Source organism: Falco peregrinus, chromosome 7 (assembly GCF_023634155.1).
Source record: "Falco peregrinus isolate bFalPer1 chromosome 7, bFalPer1.pri, whole genome shotgun sequence".
Classification (NCBI taxonomy): Eukaryota; Metazoa; Chordata; class Aves; order Falconiformes; family Falconidae; genus Falco; species Falco peregrinus.
In genome coordinates, this window is record NC_073727.1 from 45,499,006 (window position 1) to 45,511,964 (window position 12,959).

A 12,959-nucleotide genomic window follows, 5' to 3' on the forward strand; every position below is an offset into this window, starting at 1 on the left:
ATGAATGCTAGAACAAAATAGTCAACACTGGAATGGGCAGAAAAATGTTAAGTCAACCAGGTTTTGGCACTAAAACCAATGTTACTTCTAAGAAGTAACACACAAGTGTTATTAATGAGTGGTGTTTCTGAGACAATAAAGTGCTGGGCAGGGCTAAACATTGCTGTCAACAAAGCAGATACTTGAGATTTTTTACTAGCATTCCTATGCAGTCATCCTACAGTTTGTTACAACCACTTCTTAGGGGACTTGTTCTGGGCACAGAGACTGGTGTATCTCTGCCTTCTGCTGTTTCCTTGTGGTGATCCTCATGCAGTCACAGTGTGCAGTGATACTCTGTAGAAGTGCGAGTGGTTTAATTTGAACTCCAAAGGAGAGAAACAAGTTAATTATCATGATAGGATGCCATGTTTGGAAATTTGATGATGATTTGATTAGATAACACTGCAAGCCATGATTATTATAATAATTTAAAAAAAAAAAAAAAAAAAACCAAAAAAAAACCCCACCACCCATCTTCGGTGTATGGCAAACAGTATTTTTTATTAGTTGCAGGCTACATCACTATCCACCGCATCTCAGAAGGCCAGTACATTGGCCATCTTCTCAAGTATTTCATCCCTCTTTCTTATTCCGTTAGTGATCTTACGTTCTTTTCCATGTTTGATCTTCCACTGAGGTCATTATATTCCCTGCTGATACTGCTACCAGGTGTTCATATCCAAAATTATATTAAAAATATTATACTGTGAAAGATCAAGGCCAAATTCCATGTCTGTAACTCTGTTATCTACCACTTCAGCCAACAGTCAGTTTTGCAGATTTCTGGTCTCTGTAGTGAAATTAAAGATACAATGGAAGCTGGATATCCTGGGGAAGATAGGGTAACTTCACTGCAGACTTTTCCTAGGGTTGCTAACTGCATTTCAAGGATTACTTATTTGTTTACTTTCTCAATCTGCTACTACTTGAAATGCGGAAAAAAATGTGTTTGCTTTTGGGAAAAAAAATCTGTATGTGGGTGACAGTTGTGCATAAAAGTCATGTTCCTTTGTGAACTAACTCAAAGGCTAAATGCTTTCTAATAAACACAGATCATTTTAAAATCTGGGGAAGAAATATAAGGCTATGGAGAAAAAACAATGTAAGGCCTTTCTTGTAGAAAGGTTCTGTAGGTAAATAAAAAAGTTTAATCCTTAGGAATCCTCAGGTCCATGAACTGGGAGTTCTCACTACTGCTGTACTCCAAAACAGCAGGAAGGAGATTGTGTTACCTGAACTTACTTAACCTCAAGTCTCATGGCTTTCTGGAGTTTGTGTTCAATAGAGTATCTATTTACAGTATCCATCCTTATATAACATTTCAGGATGGGTAGAAAGAAGAGTAAACACGTGGACACCACAATAAAAGAGTGTTTTCCAGGCAAATGAAAGTGAAAGGGCCAGCACTGAGAAAGAAAACATTGTGATTTTCCACTTGATGGTCTCATTTTTCAGCTTGGTGGTCTCATGTAGAAGTTCACAAAATAGCTTTCTGTTTCATAGATGAGAAAAGGAAATAAATTACTTCATTGAGTGCAACCCCAGTTATCACAAACAATCAAATCAGCTGGTTGTTACAAGTTGACCTTGCTCCATTTGAAATTTGCTGAGGTTTTTAGATTCTACATTCAGATCTCATTTCCTGCTGGAAGGCATTTTCAGAACATCATACTGCTAGTTGTAAGAAAAGTTCCTCTAGTTAGTCCTTAGATGTATGTAGAGACAATATGTTGACACTATATTTCCCTTGGCATGTTATAGTTTACTTCACTAGCAAAACTATAAAGAGCAGTCCTCAAGCTGCCAAGTTCTTGTTCTCCTAAGTAAACTTCCACATCTCTAACTCTAGTCTTAACAGTTCTTTTCTTCATCTGAATCAGAAGTGAACATAGTATTCTAGATGCAACGTATCACTTTTTGATGTAGTCACGTTAGTACTTCTTTGTCACTATTGGAATTGTTGTCTTGGCTTTGTTATTGTCCATCCTGATTTTTCCATCTAACATTATGATGATTCATTGCAAACATAGGCAGAAGTCAAGCAGGGTTTCTTTTCCTTGCGCTGATCCAACAGCAATAGCTAATTACTTTTATGGCTTGTCTTAATTTGAACCTGTAGTTCAAAACGAGCTGAAACGTTGCTTCAAGATGAAACATTATCAACAGTGTAGAAAAGCCATTGCAACCAAGAAACCAACAGGAGAGATAATACTGATCACATATAAGTGCTAAGACAGTGTAAGTGCATTTTCTTTAGTTGTCCTGAATTTTCCTTTTCCATTTCCAATGAAAATGCTATAGAATTGGAAAGTTCAAGGAAGAAAAATCTCCTCCTAGAGATGCACTGTTCAACACATGCTGCTGCCAATCTCCATGTCAAGCATGCCACTTTGCAGCTAGCTCACCTGAGGAAGAGTAGGTTAACAAAGGGTACCTCCACCGAACCTTTGCAGTAGATAAGAACGTATTTTCTTGTCACACTTCTCTTACTAACTGCTGCTTTACAGTGTGATAACGGGAAAGGGCTTGGAATAATTCCACCGTTCATTGGTGATGTTGATTAAATGTGTGTGGAAGATGCTCAGCTGAGCATGCCGTGCTCTGGCAGTTTGTCCCAGGTTATGGTTTGGTGTTTGTAGTCCCTAGGGAGCTGTGCATGCTTCCAGGGTCTCCTGGCTTCATTAATAACTTTGCAATACCACTTGCGCAGATGCAGTCTCTTAATAGGTATTCATTAAATGTGTTTCTCCCATTCACAAGATTATTAAATCTATTTTTTAATAAGTAGCCAAGAAAGGCATTTGTAGTTATGCATGTTTTGCAATTTCTCTTAAGAATTAACTTCTTCACTTGCAGGAACTTCAGAGGGACATAGAGAAACACAGCACTGGAGTGGCATCTGTTCTCAATCTGTGTGAAGTGCTTCTTCATGACTGTGATGCTTGTGCCACAGAAGCAGAGTGTGACTCTATCCAGCAGGCTACACGCAATCTGGACAGAAGGTGGAGGAACATTTGTGCAATGTCAATGGAAAGGCGACTTAAGTAAGTCTGAAGGGCCTACAGGTTATTATTTCCTTCCACGGGCACAAATACAGGATGGGATATGTGTTATAGGGTTGCAGTACGGAAGAAAAGGGTGTAGGGGTCAGGAAAAGGTCAACCACTGAATGAAAAACAATAGCTGTTACTGTGTGGGGGAAAAAAAGAAATTCCAGATTGCATTTGTATGCACCTTTATACAAGGTACAGATACCAGTTACCAAATTTTGCTCACAAGGCCTTTGATGGAATGATGTCTTGTTTCCCATGGTCCAGAGAAATTATGAGAAAATAGAGAAAGCTTAGATGACAGCAGTGAATCCAAGAGATTTAGAAAACATGACCTAAAAGGGGGAGTTGTAACACTTAAGTTTACCACAGAACTACTGAAACTTGGGGAAACTAGTTATTGAATGGTGGAATGTTATTCCAGGTGTTAGTTTTCATGCACCTGATGTTCCTCTGCAGTTTGTCTTATGTCCGATTTTGTTTATTTGAAAGAATTGTAGGACTGGACGCTCATATGGAATTTCCTCATCTGCCCACCTTAGCTCTGCTGAGCAAGCGTGGGCTACAGCACCCAAACATCTTGGGTGTGGTCTGGTTTACTGCTCATGCTTAGACCATCTGTACCCTGCATGTCCACAGTATCCAGATGATTCATTGTTTTCTATTTACACCTAGGATAGCACGGGTGGGTTTGATAGTCATAGTGATGTAGGCTAGATTGTGCCAGTGCTATGTAACCAGTAGTAATACATGTTAAACTTTTTGAACTCTATTTGTGAAGATCTTGTCTGTATCTTTTTAAGTTATGAATCTAATTTCTCTGATGTTTACATAGTCACATCAAGAACTCTAGGTGAAGTTTATGACTTCAAAATGCTGAATTGAACTTTATATGATCTTTGGTTTTGTGGGATATTCTTAATGTATTTAGTAAAGGTTTTCTTTATTTTGTGCAAAAAAAATGTTGCTGTTAAGTTGTGCCGCCTTATATCCACAGACTGCTATCTTTGACTGATTTTATAATATTGCTATGGTAATTCTTGTATAGTGTATATATATATATACAGCTTATAAGTTCTATTTTTGACACAGTTTGTCTTGAAAATGTACAGCTCTTCATACCATTGTGTCCAGCAAATGAATTCAGAACTATTTTAAGTTAATGTGGAATAGTGCATTGAACTCTATTTTACTTTCTTGCAATGCACACTTTATGCAGATTTGTAAGTTAACTGAGGTATCAGTATTTAAAATCTTTATTGTACTAGAAACAGTTATTCATGTTAAAAAGCAACTTTCCAGTTGTCAAACTTAAGGTTAAACATCATCGGCAAAGCATAAATTTTGCATGGATCAGGTCCTTTTCAGACTTGCATATCTAAGATTTGGGAAAGATGTATTCTGTATGTAAAAACAGACAAACTTCTGCTTTAATACAACCTGTCCAAAAAAAGACCTTGTTATTTGGAGTCAAGTGATGCTGAAGTTCTTGGGATTTTACAGTCTCAGTATCAAGCCAATTTGATTTCAGGGTCAAGAGTCAGACACTATTTTTACATATTCAGCTGAAGTCAAGGGGTGTTTTTAAGTGTTGGAATAACTTTTAATTTTTTTAAATAGAAATGTTTACAGTGTATATTGAGAGATAGCATTTTACCACTTGTTGGTGAATGCAAAAAAAATTTCATATCCCTTTGCAATGCAGAATAATGACTGAGAACTTTAAAATACATCCTGCAACTTCTTAAGCATTCTGTAAGAAAAAGCTCTGCAGTTGAAGGTAGCATGGAATTTCTAATCTCTAAAATACTGGCTTAGGTACCTACCCTGTGACTGTATTTCAGAAGTGATTTGGCATGTGCTCGGATTTTTAGAGCTCGTATTGCATACTTACAACTTTCTTTTTATACTGATGCCAAAATTAGATGCATTAAAAAAAAAAAATGCCATCATCTTATTCTAGCTCAGTCTGGAATGAGCCAGCCTTCCCTGTGGTCTGTTTATCAGCCTGGCTGTCTGAGTTAGATTAAAAACTGGTTATTGTCTGATGCAGCGCTACTTTGCTGTTGTAGACGATTAGTTAAAGTTGTGTAGATCAGCTGGCCTTCAGTCTGAGCATTCCGTAATTTTCCATTATCTATTGCAGAATTGAAGAGACGTGGCGGCTATGGCAAAAGTTTTTGGATGACTACTCTAGGTTTGAAGACTGGCTAAAAACCTCTGAGAAGACAGCTGCTTTCCCAAGCTCCTCTGGTGTGCTTTACACGGTTGCTAAGGAAGAACTGAAGAAATTTGAGGTGATTTATAATAGTCGAAATGTAATATCTACTGATCACATTACAGAAGCCAGCTGGTGTTCTTCCTTCCCATACACAAGTCACTCAGCAGAGACACTGTATTAATATAGAGGAGTTGATGATTTTGTAGCAGCCTTCAGTAGCAAGTTTCTAGGATGAAAATAAAGTGGAAGGTGGCAACTGAAAATACTAATGAATCAATCCACTCTCACTTGCTTTGTTCACCAAAGTTAGCACCTTTTTTATTTCTGCAACTTTTAAATACGTTTAGTCAGTAGGTGCCCCAGAGCATTCATAAATCTCGCTTCACCAAGCACCTCTTCAAATGCATGCTGTATGTTTTAGCTTTTGCTTTGGCTTTATCCTTCCTCTTCATTCTGTAACTCTCTGAAACCAGCCCTCAGAACTCTTTTTGTTCAGTGTCCCCATTTTAGATCCATATACCTCAAATTCATCTTTGTGCAAGTATTGTTATATGTCCACATGATATCCCCTGTGACTTAAAAGTTAAGTGCATGCTTCAAAACTGACAAGCTGTCACTTCAGTCAATGCTTAAGAGCTTGTTACATAACTCTGTTGTGTCTACTACAATGTGGTGGCTTGTCTAATAACTCAAATGGCATTTATTCCCGTGTGTAAAGCACACACACATGTCATGTGGCTGGTCACAGGTGAAAATCTTTTGCTTAGCTTCGTATTTGCAAGGAGCATATCAGGACAAGAGAGGAAAATAATTCTGAAGAAAGAGAACAATTTAGGCAATTCTGTAAATTGCTGTAAAGTATTTGCTATGGAAAAGAAATGCAAATTTTAAACAGTGTCTTAATACCAGTTAATACTTTTTGGTTCAACAATTAATTCAAAAACATAATGAGAAGCACTGGTTGAAGTTTTATAATTGACATTCACATTTCTGAATTTAACAGCCAGGTTTTGTTGTTAAACACTGCTAGACTTCATTATGGTGAGGTGGGTTACCATAGTATAAAAACATTTGCTTCCTGGACACAAGTACTCTGTCTCAGACCTCCTTCCCATTGTCCCTTTTTTTCAGTGATCAGGATCTAAATCTCTTGTTTAGTGATGAGAAACAGTACCAAAAATATCTTGGCTGTCTTTTTTTACAGCTAATCTGACTGCCCAGTCATTGTCGTTGAACCTCAGCCTTCATGGTGACGTTCCCTCTCCTGCAGACTTGTGGACTTTTTACTGTCTACAGTTAAAAAAAAAAAAAAAAAAGCCCAGCAGACCATGCAAGACCCTTTCAGTTCCTGAGTGCGGAGGTCAGAGATAGATCTTGCTAACTTCACTGCACAAAATCAAACTCCTTCCTCTCCAGTACTTTCTGGAGAAATGAAAAGAGTTTACAGGGAAGAATGCAACAGATGCATTCTTGTGTAGCTGAGCTGAAAAAATGGAAGACAAATACACAGCTGTTCTTTTGCTGGACAAGTCTTGGTAACAGGTGAAACACAACTGCACACTTTTAGGTTTCATGATCCTAGTAAATACAGTCAGATTTGTGCCTCTGATATGAGAATTGCCTCCTTGTGCAATTTGAAGTGAATTCAGTTCTACTGAGTTTTCACTCCTGTTTGCTCAGTGTTGATTGCTCCCTACCCAATTTAAAGGCCATGTAATGAGGGGAATAGGTATACTGAGAGGACTGTGACCTTGATTATTTATTTTTTTTAAGTAGCTTTGTTACTTTTGTCTTTGGTATTACAGCAGAAATGTGCTTATTTTATTTTTAGCTTTGACTGGTACAATATAAAGAGTATATATTGTTTATATAGAAATCTCATGTGTTAGCTGATTTTAATGAAAATTTCTGTACAGAAAATCTATCATACTTCTCCTGTCCTTAGTAAGGGTGGTATCTGATTTTGGAATTGATTCACTGTTTGTTTTCATTGTGAGATACCAGAAAGCAAGCTTATAGAAGTAAAATGGAAGCCAAAACCTACTTATATTCAAAAAAGAGCTGGTGTAGTCTATGTTTTTAAGTCTTCCTTTGATCGATTGCTTTTCTGTTTCTTTGACAACATAAAAAAAAAGTAGGTTTTTTTTTAAATTATTCTTTTTTTTATTTGTTTTTGAAGGAATCAATTCAGTCAGCTTTTTACAATATGCTTTCTCCAGTTTGCTTTGTGATTGCTAGCCACAACATGAAACTCATGGGCTAAGTCACCTATTGTTGCTGCTCCCCAGCTGGGTGACCAAAGCTTTTCTAACAGTAGAGGAAGCACTGAAAGTACATGGTGCAGACACTTGTCCAGCCACAAGTTGGTAGGGATGTTCACTAAATCTTCTTCGCATTAAAATTTTAAGACAAAACTTACTTATATACCAGTATACTGAAAGTAAAAAGATGATTCCTTCAGTACCGTTTTTCACTATTTTTGGTAAAAGTATAAACAATTGCTCAAACGTCTTCAATGTTTGCACTTCAGCAAATTCAGTGTGTGTGAGGAAATCCAGTGAAGCCACAGGAATCTTGGATTTCTGTTCATTTTAAAAAAATATTTCATATTCATTGTTTGTATTCTGTTCTCAGATACGAAGGCATACAATTGAGTCAAAAGGGGAGTCTTTTTTTTGGTGTGCTGATTTGCCATTTCAATGGGTATTCATGTTGCAATTTCTCATCCAGTGAATTGTGTCAGTTTTGTAAAGTCTTTTCCTTTTTTGCTCATTTTAATTAGAAGGCAGCCTCTCATTATGATAACCCTCAGGAGGTGTCTGCATCCATAGCAAAATCTTTCAGCTAACACAGGTCAGAATGTAAAAGCAGGGTCAGAATAAAGGGAGGCAGTAATATATGTATCCTGATTTCAGTTATTAAAAATCTGATGGTGTCTTTTGTTCATTTGCTTTAGGCCTTCCAGAGACAAGTGCATGAAAGTCTGACTCAGCTGGAGCTGATCAATAAACAGTATCGCCGCCTGGCCCGAGAGAATCGCACTGACTCTGACTGCAGCCTTAAGCAGATGGTTCATGAGGGGAACCAGAGATGGGACAACTTACAAAAGCGAGTTACCTCCATCCTGCGCAGGCTAAAAGTATTTTTCCATTTTTTAGCCCTTCAAGTTCACTACTATACTTACAAAACAGGAGTGCTCAAGGAGCTTCCTGGTTTAATGCATTTGCAGTGGTTTTGAGGGGATTTCTATCTTTGGAAGAGGAAGGGAGCTCATCAGTCTACTTTGCCTGAGGTAACCAAAGCATGAAATCTGTAGGGAAACGCTTGGTGACCTCAAACACCACCTCCTTCACAGAAGATAACTTTCATAGGTCAGCTAATTGCAGCTGTAGATGGTGTTACTGAAAAGCATGTAGAAAAGGAAAGATGGTGTACTGAGTTGGGCATGATAGCTGTTTCCTCAGAGAACCACTATTGCTGGGGGTTTTTGAGTTGTTTGGTTATTTCATGCTACTCCATTTTGCACTCCCCAGCATTTTATTGGCCAGCGTGAGGAGTTTGAGACAGCACGTGATAGCATCCTGGTATGGCTAACAGAGATGGACCTGCAGCTGACCAACATTGAGCATTTCTCAGAGTGTGATGTCCAAGCAAAGATAAAGCAACTTAAGGTAAAGAATAATTGAATGGTAACAGGAGGAGGGATGAGAGAAGGAATAAAAACATTCATGATGGGAAAAGAATTTAAGAAACAATATGCAAAAAATGCAGCTCAACACAGTCCCTTACTGGCAGACTGAGACTTTAGCCTCAGAACTTACGGGCTGTCAGGTTTCAATATGTACTTGTCTGCCAGAGTAAAAGATCTCTGAGCTGTGAAATTGTTCAAAAAAGCAAGGGTGATAGTCTCCATTCCCTAATCAAAAGAGGAAATGTCAATAAAAATTGTTGATGTCAACTCTCCATTATTGCTGACACCTAAGAATTACTACATTTGTCAGCCATTTCTGCATCAGAAAAGTCATTATCTGGAGAGAAAAATATCAAATGTCGTATTATCCAAAATTCCAGTGTGTTAGTTTTAGCATCTGTGTTCATTCTAGACATTTGGTCATGGTCATGGCTTGTTTAGAGAAGAGCTTTCTTTCCAAATACAACAAGCGAGGAATGAGATGGTAAACCAGTAAGTATCACTGTTTTTAAGCTAGAGAGACTGTGGAATGCTAAATTTAATTGCTCACTGTTGCTCATGCCAGAATATTTGGAACAATCCCTGTTAGTTACCCACACACCACTCTTGCTGAAAAATTCTTAAGGTTTGCATTCTTAATAACTTAGGTTGTTACAATGTTGGTTCCATTGATAAAGCATGGGCTTCTCTTTTATACAGGCTTTTCAGCAAGAAATTTCACTGAACAACAACAAAATTGAGCAGATAATTGTGCAGGGTGAGCAACTCATTGAGAAAAGTGAGCCTATGGATGCAGCTGTCATTGAAGAAGAGCTAGATGAGCTGCGTCGTTACTGTCAAGAGGTCTTTGGACGTGTGGAACGCTATCACAAGAAACTCATCCGCCTTCCTGTGTGTATACCTACATACCAACGTATTTGTTTGGTTTGTTTGCTGTTTTACAAGAATGAGGAGAGAGAAAGATGCTGAAACAAACTAACGTGAAACTTCTGTAACTTTCCAAAAATCCTGTGGTTTAATTTTGTTACAACCCTGACCTTCTGCCTCCCTTCATTATCTGCTATTTTTGTCCTGTTCAGAAAGCAAACTCACTAGATCTGGAATTTTTGTAAGTCATCATGAAAATCCATGCAAATTGGAGATTTTTAAAACTTTGTTAATGGGGGTAGCAGTGTAGTACTGGCAGTAAGAATAAGAACATCTCCCTGCTCTGTCAGATAGCTTCATTGGCTGCTTATTGGGTTCTGTTTGTTTGAAACACAATGGTAAAACGATTTTTCCCATCAGAATAAACATTTGTCTATAGAACTGAACACACAGTTGAATAGTGATTTTTGGTAGCTCAACTCCTGTGGAAGGAAAGGAACAAAACCCAGGATTTTTAAAATATGAAAGAATATAATGACACTAGCGTTTGTGATAAAGATCACATATACTTCCTATGACTTGATTCCAGAGTTTTCTTTAACTTGATGTCTGCATTGCAGTGGCATCAGTAAAAAGCCTGGAGACGCTTGATGTGAGACTCTGTGGTGCCTTAAGTTATTAAAATGAGCTTGCATTATGAATTTTTTTGTTGCTTTGGTTTTTAGTGCACCTTAAAATAATTAAGGAAAATGCAAAAGAATGCAAAATGGAAACCCCATCACTGTGACTGTTGCTTAATGCTACTTTATTTCACCAAGCCAGGTTGACCATGCAGTGCCTCTGCACTTTTCATTGATAGTTCTGTTTGCATTATGCTTCTAGCTGACAGATGACGAACATGACCTCTCTGACAGAGAGGTGGATCTGGATGAATCAGCAGATCTCTCTGACATACACTGGCATGACAAATCTGCGGACAGCGTTCTCTCCCCGCACCCATCTTCCAACCTTTCGCTGCCTCTTTCCCAGCCGGTGAGAAGCGAGCGATCAGGTCGAGATACCCCTGCAAGCGTGGACTCCATTCCTCTGGAGTGGGATCATGATTACGACCTTAGCAGAGACCTGGAGACAGCAGTTTCACGGGCACTTCACTCTGAGGAAGAAGACGGAGGACAAGAGAAGGACTTCTACCTGAGAGGAGCAGCTGGTATAGCAGGTATGGTAGCAAATTGTGCATTCTTTTTTCTGCTAGTAAAAAAAAGCAGATGTTACATGTGTGATTGCTTGGCAAAGATGGTCATGGAAAAGTATTTTAAATAGGCCCCGAAGATTTTGAATAACTTTCCCTAAGTGATCCCAATGGCCTTCTGGCCTTAGACACAGCAATGGAGATTCCTGGATGACTACAGCCTTGGAAAATCTCAAAGGCGTATATGATATGACAGGGAGTTGGCTGTGTCTCTGTGCTTGTGGCCTGCCAGATGGGATATGTCATCTGTAACAGCAATGCGTCGTAAGTTATTCTGACTAAAAGAAACTGTACTGGATATGGCAAGAAGTACAGAATAAACCGGTGAAGAAATGCAGTGGGAGAGATCTGCAGACTAAATCATCACATGCTTAAGTAAATCTTAACTCCATCCTTAGATAGGCAAGACTCCAGCAACTGAGTGTTTAGCCTGAGGAGGGATCTTGGGTTTTGCTCTCCGGTGAAGTTGGAAATCCTTTCTAAGTGTGTGTGCTTTGTGTAATAAATCTTAATGAGTGAAAGTGCCCAAATGCAGCCAGTTGGGGGGGAAGACATACTGGTATATTATATTCTGTTCTTGTGGCTGTCTTTTGCTTTCCAGATCATTGCTCTGAAAAGAATCAGGTTTGCCTGGATATTAAGAGACTTTTGTAGCAGGCTCCCTGGGTTTCAGTCTTCATCTTTTTTCCTTCTCCAGAAAGGATGTTTGCTATTGGAACCATTTATATATTCCATCCCATGAAAAGGACTCCTGCTGTAAGGAGACAGCCATTGCTGAGCTGTCAATTTAGACTGTGCTTTTATTTTTTCAGATGTAGAGATTCCTGAAACTCTTGAGGCCTATGTAACACTCACAGAAAACGCGCTCAAAAGTATCTCTGGTAGGCATCAAAAAAGACTTAAGAACAGTCAGATGCAAATACCACAGTGCACAAGCATAACTTCTTTCTCTTCTCTTAGCATCTACTATACTTTTCACAACTTAAAAAGATAAATATTTCTTACATGGTGGCATTGGCATGTTAACATAGAAGAATCCTGCTTTTCTATTGCACTGAAAAGTATTCTTGGGTGCATGGATGAAACAATGGTGCTTGAAGTACTGGCCCTCACACCTTGGCTAACTAAACTAAACTGGCCATTAGGTTACTCTGATCTTTAGTCTCTGGAGTCCTCAACAGGACTTAATACTTTGTACATCTCTGAGAGAAGAGTGGTTTCTATAAAGATTAAGGCAGAAGGAAAAGATAGAGAGCAAAACCTAATTGTTCATTTCTGTACTTATATTTTTAACACAGCCACAGCTTGGATTATTACTTAGGTATAAACTTTTAGGTTAGTTGTTGCTTCACGTGATAACAATGCCAAGGTGAGGTACTGTAGTCCAATGTCTTTGTCTTAGTCCTTTATATGGGAAGGTGAATTTTTTTTCACGTATTTTTTACACAAAATTAAACCTACTGTTTCATTTGTTAGATTACTCTCTCAGAGGGATTAAATGCATTTACAAATGCCTTCTCTCATGATTTCACAGTTTTCCTCTTTTGAAATAATTACTTCATCGCAAATTTGAAATAACAAACATCTAAAGTCTCAGTGTCTGTGGCACAGACCTCAGGTTCACTGTCCATTTTTTTTTCTGCGAACTAGTGAAATATTATTCTGATTGAATAAGAGTATAAATAGTAGCAGTACATATAGAAAAATATATGTAGAATATATTTATATATTTTCTGACCTGTGAAAATTTTGAAAGTAGCGAGGGGAAAGCAATGTTGAGTATTTTCTTCCGACCACTTGGGGTGAGGCAATGTTTTGTATGAAAAAAGCTTAACCATC

General features: G+C 38.2%; 1 protein-coding gene across 15 annotated transcripts in view; it reads left to right on the forward strand.

Moving 5' to 3' along the window:
* Window positions 1–12,959, forward strand: part of SYNE1 (spectrin repeat containing nuclear envelope protein 1) — a 317,016-nt gene that overhangs the window by 286,769 nt on the left and 17,288 nt on the right. For 11 of the 15 annotated variants that reach the window (XM_055810929.1, XM_055810939.1, XM_055810931.1 and 8 more), the window contains 7 exons: window positions 2,899–3,086; window positions 5,239–5,389; window positions 8,270–8,452; window positions 8,847–8,984; window positions 9,704–9,895; window positions 10,754–11,087; window positions 11,933–12,001. In XM_055810929.1, the coding sequence (XP_055666904.1) occupies window positions 2,899–3,086; window positions 5,239–5,389; window positions 8,270–8,452; window positions 8,847–8,984; window positions 9,704–9,895; window positions 10,754–11,087; window positions 11,933–12,001 (1,255 nt within the window). The remainder of the gene's footprint in view (window positions 1–2,898; window positions 3,087–5,238; window positions 5,390–8,269; window positions 8,453–8,846; window positions 8,985–9,703; window positions 9,896–10,753; window positions 11,088–11,932; window positions 12,002–12,959) is intronic. The other 4 variants (XM_055810935.1, XM_055810940.1, XM_055810942.1 and 1 more) reach the window with 1 other exon arrangement.